This window comes from Mobula hypostoma, chromosome 11, assembly GCF_963921235.1.
Source record: "Mobula hypostoma chromosome 11, sMobHyp1.1, whole genome shotgun sequence".
Taxonomy (NCBI): domain Eukaryota; kingdom Metazoa; phylum Chordata; class Chondrichthyes; order Myliobatiformes; family Myliobatidae; genus Mobula; species Mobula hypostoma.
The window spans coordinates 112,213,936-112,221,936 of NC_086107.1; the positions used below are offsets into that span (position 1 = coordinate 112,213,936).

The 8,001-nt window shown below is 46.6% G+C and overlaps 1 protein-coding gene across 1 annotated transcript in view; it reads left to right on the forward strand.

Annotated features, from left to right (window-relative positions):
* Positions 1-6,092, forward strand: part of tbc1d17 (TBC1 domain family, member 17) — an 84,529-nt gene extending 78,437 nt beyond the window's left edge. The window contains exon 17 of the mRNA XM_063062906.1: positions 2,570-6,092. Within this exon, the coding sequence (XP_062918976.1) occupies positions 2,570-2,794 (225 nt within the window). The 3' untranslated portion in view covers positions 2,795-6,092. The remainder of the gene's footprint in view (positions 1-2,569) is intronic.
* Positions 6,093-8,001: the final 1,909 nt, after the last annotated feature.

Here is an 8,001-nt window from a genome sequence, read left to right on the forward strand (position 1 = left end):
TGTTTTACAAAGTTTTAAAGATAGGTGGAAGGGCTTTTACTGTTGGGCGGTAGGGAGCCTGTAGAAAGACTTGGACAGATTAGGAGAACGGGGAAGAAGTGGTAGGTGGAATACAGTGTCGGGAAGTGTACGGTCATGCACTTTGGTAGAAGGAATAAAAGCATCGACTGTCTTCTAAATAGGGAGCAAATGCAGAAATCGGAGGTGCAAAGGGGGTCTTAGTGCAAAGGTTGAGTCGACAGTGAGGAAGGCAATGCAGTGTTAGCATTCAATGTTAGAATATAAAAGGATGTAATGCTGGGGCTTAATAAGGAATTGGTCAGACCATATTTGGAGTATTGTGAGCAGTTTATGTAAGAAAGGGTGTGGTGGCATTGGAGAGGGTCCAGAGGAGTTTTACAAGGATGATCTCAGGAATGAGAAGGTTATCCTACGAGGAGTGTTTGATAACTCTGGGACTGTACATACTAGAGTTTAGAAGAATGGTGGCGGGGTGGAATCTCATTGAAACACACCAAATATTGAAAGGCTTAGATAGAATGGATGTGCATCTAGGGCTAGAGGGCACAGTCTTGTAGATGGAAGCCCCTTTAGAACAGAGGCAAAGAGGAATTTCTTCAGCCAGAGGGTACTGAATCTGTGGAATTCATTGCCACAGACAGCTGTGGAGGCCAAATCATTGGGTATATGTAGAGGGGTGGTTTATTGTTTCTTGATTACTAAGGGTGTCAATAGCTACAGGAGAAGCAGGTGATGGATGGTTGTATGAGCAGCGAGCACTGGCGCCAAGCAGACAATCTCTTGAGAGTATTAATAATGGCTGGGGTCACCTGTCTTGTGAAGCCACTGCCTAGAAGAAGGCAATGGCAAACCACTTCTGTAGAAAAATTTGCCAAGAACATTCGTGGTCAAGATCGTGATCGCCTGCGTCATATGACATGGCACATGATGATGGTGACGATGAAACTGAGATACTGGGGTAAAATTTTGTGTATTAAGTAAGCTGAGGTAGTCAGAAGCAAGCAATGCTGAATATGGTGCTCTGGTTGCAGAGACACAAGAGATACTGCAGATGCTGGGGATCTAGAGCAAAACACACAATGTGCTGGAGGAGCTCAGCAGGTCAGGCAGCACCTGTGAGTGGGAATAAACAGTTAATGTTTTGGTTTGAGACTCTTCATTGGGACTGGACAGGTTACAGATGTAGTGCAGTGTAGGTAAATTTGGAGAGGTAGATTTGGAGATAAAGTATTAACCTTCAGTACACAGGAGGTCCAATCAATAGTCTGATAACAGCAGGACAGAACCTATCCTTGAGTCTGGTGTTATGTGCTTCCAGTCTTTTGCATCTTCTGTTGATGGGAAGGGGGAGAAAAGAGAATGTCTGAGGGGGGTGGGGCCTTTTGATTATTTTGGCAGCTTTACTGAGGCAGCAGGAAATGTAGACAAAGTCCATGTAGGGGCGGCTGGTTTGTGTGACCTGTCGTGAAAGGTTGAATAGGTTAGTTCTTTATTACCTAGAGCACAGGAGAATGAGGGACGGTTTGAGGGAGGTGCACAAAATTATGAGGGGTATAAATAGGGTAAATATAAGCAGGCTTTTTCCACTGAGGTTGGGTGGGAGTAGAGTAAAGGTCACGGGTTAAGGATGAAAGGTGAAATGTTTAAGGGGAACATGAGGGGAAACTTCTTCACTCAGAAGGTGGTGAGAGGGTGGAACGAGCTGCCAGCACAAGTGGTGGATGTGCATTCAATTTCAACATTTAAGAGAAGTTTGCGTAAGTACATGGATGGGAAGGTTATGGAGGGCGATGGTCCAGGTGTAGGTTGATGCGTCTCAGCTGAGTAATAATTTGCCATGGACTAGATGGGCTGAAGGGCCTGTTTCTGTGCTGTCGTACATGACTGGGCTATCTATACTTTCACAACTCTCATGCAGATTGAGAGGTTAATTGGCTGCTGAAAATTGCCCCTAGTGGTAGGCAGGTAATATATCAGGAAATTTGAATGAAATGTGGTTTAGAGTCTTGAATGTCTGAATGACCCAGAGAGCAATGTTGGCTGGAGTCAGGGCGTTGTGCATTGGCTCTTGGTAGGGTCACCCATGCCAGACAGGTCAAAGGGTAGAGGCCAGACTAAGAGTAGTCCACCGATCCTCCGGGTTCGGGGGTTCAGCTCAGGACTAACAACCCTGAGCGGAAACAGCGATGAAGAATCCTTCTACATCTGGCTGGCTAAAGACAGACAGCGATGGAGGACCTTCATTGCTGCCGTAAACTACAGCGGCATAGCCGGCTGGAAGTAAATAAGTGTAACGATGGCTTGACGGACTTGAGTGAACGAGTGATGTCTGTGCCGGTGACTAACCACTTTGGTGGTGGGAGGGATGACAAGCGGAGGAGACTGAGGACAGAGGATGCAGAGTGGGGGAGTAGAAACAGTTGGTGTGTCGCGGGGAGTGTGGGGAATCAGCCGGTGGTGGTGGGTCAGTAGAAGGCATGCTGGAAGGTTGAGAGCAGAGGGCGAGGTGTTGCCCACAGAACTAATGGCTCTCTTTCCTCTTGAACAGCAGCTGCAGCGGAGTGTGCAGCAGATCCTGGGTCTGGCGGAGGCCTGCACCCCTACGCCCAGCTCGCGCTCAGGGTCCAGTACAGGAAGCTCACCCGAGGCACTATCCCCCAGCCAGATGCACGAGTCGGAGCTGACAGACAGCGCCTCGCACAGCCTTCCCGACAGCAGCATCGAGATCCTACATACTGACGACGGGAACTTGGAGTCTACCCACAGCCCATAGGTGCCGGGGAGGCCCTGCCAACCCCTTCCCAGCAGAAAGCCTTGAGCCCTCACCCAAGACACTCGCACGTTTTCAGCAAAGCCCGTGAGCAAGACGTTTACCTACACAGCTTTGAAAATGAGACCAACTTCATGCAATTAGTCCCGTGACATGGACAATTATCCCTCCCCTCACTAACTTAGCTTTGCACCGGTGAATTGTACTGTAACGTCTGACGTTTATCCTGAATCCTGTAGGAGGCCTTGCGAACCAGTTACTCTGTTTAGATAATTAAGTGCCCTTTCTCAAGGGAACAGTGCTTCTCTCTCCAGAGGCTGTTTTTCCGGATAGTTTTATGAATTACACAGCAGGTCAAGCAGCATCTATAGGGTGAAAATTTCCCCCCACTTCCTTTATTCCCTCTCTGACCAGTCTATTACTTCCCCCTGGGTCCCCTCCTCCTTCCCTTTCTCCCATGGTCCACTCTCCTCTCCTATCAGATTATTTCTTCTCCAGCCCTTGACCTTTCCCACCCGCCTGGCTTCACCTATCACCTTCTAGCTAGCCTCCTTCCCCTCCCTCCACCTTTTTATTCTGGCATCTTCCCCCTTCCTTCTCAGTCTTAATGAAGGATCTCGGCCCGATACATTGATCGTTACTTTTCCGTAGATGCTGCCTGATGCTCCTCCAGCATTTCGTGTATGTTGCTTTGAGGGTGATAAAGAGTTAATTTCTCTTTTTTTTATATATATATATATATAGAGATACATGCCCTTCTGGCCCAGTGAGACTGTGCCTCCCAAATACACCCATGTGACCGATTAACCTACTATCCCGTACGCCTTTGGACTGTGGGAGGAAACGGGAGCACCCGGAGGAAACCCACGCGGTCACGGGGAGAACGTACAAACTCCTTACAGACAGTGGTGGGAGTTGAACCCACATATTGGCATGTAATAGTGTTACACTAACTGCCACTGTCTGCGGGAGTGTGCGCTCCGGGCGCGTGGGTTTCACCCACGATCCAAAGACGTATGGGTTAATAGGTTAATTGGTTACACGGGTGTAATTGGGTGATGCAGGGCTCACTGGGCCTCGAGCCTGTTACTCCCCTATATCTCTAAATAAACAGATTAACCTTGCAGGCTGATGATCTATCGAAAAGACTCGAAGTTGCAGTAGAGGGGAGAGAATAGGAAAGAACCAAAGGTCAGTGATACGATGGAGACCAAGAGAGATTGAATGAGACCGTAATGACGTCAGCTAAAGGACAAAGGCAAGGGTGAGGAACTAACAGAAGGTACATAAAACAATAGGTGTGGTGATGCTTTTGCCACTGTGCATCTGAACAGTGGGAGGAAACCCACGCAGATACTGGGAGAGTACATGCAGACAGGGCTGGTTAACGTAACACTGCTACAGCCCCAGCATTACCATCCTCTGTCTGCTGGAATCACCACCAATTACGTCGTTCAAACTTACTTGTGTCTCTCCTTTCTCTGCTTAATATCCCAGCTCAGCTGAAACTTCAGCCTGAATCTTTATCTGTTTTTTTTTTGTTACCCCTTCACAGATGAACAGCTGAAATCTCCCACCATTTTTATTTTGCTTTAGTTTCAGAAGTTAGCACCTTGCATTAGGGTTTTCTCTCTCCGCCAAGGGAGCACTGGTTTCCTGCCTCTCCCCCTGCAGTACTGCAGCCAAGCTCCCATGGAGTTATTTTAATTCTATGATCACTACAAGATAGCAAACATTCATCATGCTGATGGTGTGTGCCCCAGCTCTGCACCTTGCTGGGTGCTGCCCCTGCTTTCTCCGATTCTCTCTTCCCACAAGCACTGAACTTTTCCAGCATGCTTTGTTTGATTTGACAAAAGGTAATCTCTTCTCAGTGGCCACCCTCACCTTCACACCCTCTCCCCTGCCCCCTCCACCTACTTCTCTCCCCCTCGGCCAGCTAATCAGTACATTTTGCATGGTAAAAATCACCCACTGCCTCATTGCTGCCAGCTGTTCTCTGTCGGACGAGCATTGTGGACGTATGGTTCTGCTGAGAATGTTACCTTTTGATTTTGTTGATTAGTGTCTGTTCCTCCTACCATGTCACTCACCACATGAGGGCAGAATCCTTTTTTACACAGGCGCGTATTAATCTTCCCCCTCTGCAGAATATTTAAGTGCTGCAAAGTATATTAAGGCATCCTATAAGTTAACTCTTTTTCACTGAACTATTTCTGTCGATGGATTTGATGGTGACTTCTTGAATCCATCTTAGTGATGAGGAAGGCTGCAAAATATACAAAGCCTATAGTTTCTTCTAACTGTGTGTTTAATGGCTTGTGATTATGCTGCATTAAATATTTGTCACAGATTTTCTTTGTATTAAATATATATATATATATACTGTATATCTGTAGTAGAAATATATCAGAATGAGTGGATTACAAGTTGAAAGTTATGTTCCATTGTGCCAAACAGAAAGGATGGCGAAATGTATCACAAATTATGTTATATGAGAGATAATGTGCAATTCTGTCTCCGTTTCTCTCCCCCCTCCCCCATCTCTCTCTCTTTCTCTCTCTCTCTCTGTCTCCCTCTCTCTCCCCCCCCCCCCGGCTGTGATAGTGGGTGTCTGTCTGTCTCTCTCTCTCTCTGACACAATGTGTATGTCTCATTTTCTCTCTCATTTTCTCTCTCTCGTTCTTTCTCTCTCTCTCCTCTCTCCTCTCCTCTCTCTCTCTCTCTCTCTCTGTCATTCTCCCTCTCTCATTCTCCCCCTCCCTCCCTCTTACCCTCTTCCTCCCTCTCTCATTTTCTCTGTCCGCCTGTGTGTCCCTCTGCTTTTGGAGTACACATTTTTTGAGTTTCTTGAAAAGGCATGTGAACAAAAGAATTTGCATTCCGTACATACTGTTCCATCCACTTGTAGAGGTGTGGTTAGTTTGTGGAACACACAACTGTCTGAAATTAGCCACAGGACGCAATTGGCTGCTACAATAGCAACTTTCAGACAGACAATGGACAACTTGTTTGCTTTGAGAAGAGTGAAATTTCCTCTGTATCAAAGAACTCTATCTGTCCTGCACTTGTTTTTGGAATGTTATAGAGGGGTTATAGAGGGAGCTTTGCAGAATCTAACCTTCTTCCCTCTTTCCCCCCACACCCCAAACAGCTGTTTTTGCTCTGGGAGAATTAAACGGAATAGTGTAGAAAAAAAAGTAAACAGTATTTAACCCACTGGGTGCCTGAAGTTACTGTGTTTGTTTCCAGTTACTGACAAGACTCTAACTGATTCAATAAAAGAAATCGTTTCAAATAATCAGAGGTAGTTATCAATGTTGACACATCAAACCAGCTCCATCATGGGAGAGGATGTGGTACAGCCACTGCTTTAAGTTATGAATCACCTGTTGCCTTCAAACATGCCCATGTACACAGCTAAATGAAACAACATTCCTCTGGGGCAAAACACAGTACTGTACATATTTTACAATATGGCTCATGTAGTTTTTGGCCCCTTATCTTCGAAAGGATGTGCTGAAACAGGAGAGGCTTCAAAGGAAGTTCACGAAAATGATTCCAGGATTGGATGGCTTCTCGTGTGAAGAGCGTTTGATGGCTCTGGACCTGTACTCACTGGAATTCAGAAGAATGAGAGGTGACTGCATTGAAACCTATCGAAAGGTGAAAGACCTTGATAGAGTGGATGTGGAGAGGATGTTTCCTGTGGTGGGAGAGCCTGAGACCGGAGAACACAGCCTCAGAAGAGAGAGGCATCCTTTTAGAACGGAGATGAGATATTTCTGTAGCCAGAGAGTGGTGAATCTGTAGAATTCTTTGCCACAGCTAGCTGTGGAGGCCAAGTCTTTATGTATATTTAAGGCAGAGGTTGATAGATCCTTAATTGGTTAGGGCATGAAGGGATATGGGGAGAAGGCAGGAGACTGGGGCTGAGAGGAAAATTGGATCAGCCATGATGAAATGACAGATAAGACTTGATTGGCCATTAATTCTGCTCCTATACCTTATGGTCTTATATAGTGACGATAAATCACATATTGTCACAAAATAATATTAGCACAAGTCCCTGAGTGGCAGGGCCTGAACATTGATGGTGCATGGGATGTTGTCCTGGAACCACGTTTCTGTAAGAACAAGCACGCAGCAGTTCCTCCTCTCACTCTGGGCTAGTTGCAGACAATGTTTGTTTTCCAGGAAGTGAACTTTGGAGAGCAGGATTAACGGGACAGCTGGTCTGCAGGGATTAGCCCTTTAACCTGGTACGGATTCCAGCTCCTTCCCTGGGTGCCTGCGACAGGTGAGGGCCTGGACTGGGCAATAACCCAAAGCTAGGCAGCTCCTGTGCTGTCTGTCTTGCTAATGAACTGGACGTGCAGTACTTTGTACGTGTCAACCCAGCAGAAACCATCCAGAGGATGACAGGAGCAATGGTCACTGAGAGACTTCATCAGCTAGGTAAGGATCTGGCCAGGTTAATCCTGAGCTCCACCAACATATGGCACGTTGTGCCTGTCCCATCTCCAGCCACAGGTTGACACCAGCATTTTTTTTTTTACTAACAACAGCTCCTGTGTCATCAGTCTCAACTGCTTGTAGCACCCTCTCCGAGACCAGAACTAGAGGTCATAGGTTAAGGGTGAAAGGTGAAATGCTTACAGGGAACATGAGGGAGGATTTCTTCCCTCAGAGGGGTGATGAGAGTGGGGGGGGGAAGCTGCCAGCGGAAGTGGTATCTTGTGGGTTCGATGTCAACATTTAAGAGAAGTTTGGACAAGTACATGGATGGGAGGGGTGTGGTCCAGGTTCAGGTTGATGGGATCTAGGCAGAAAAATAGTTCAGCATGGACTAGATGGGCTGAAGGGTCTGGTCCGCACTGTAGTCCTCTATGACTCTATAGTTCACCTGTAGCAATACTATAAATCTGATCTGTGACATTACACTCAGTGTCAGTAAGACCAAAGAACTGATTGTGGACTTCAGAAAGGCTAAGACGAGGAAACACACTCTAGTCCTCATAGAGGGAGCAATATCAAGTTCCTGGGTGTCAAGATCTCTGAGGATCTAACCTGGACACAACATATCGATGCAGCTACAAAGAAGGCAAGACAGCAGCTATATTTCATTTGGAGGAGATTTGGTTTGTCACCAAAAACACTTGCAAACATCTATAGATGTGCTGTGGAGAGCATTCTAACTGGCTGCATCA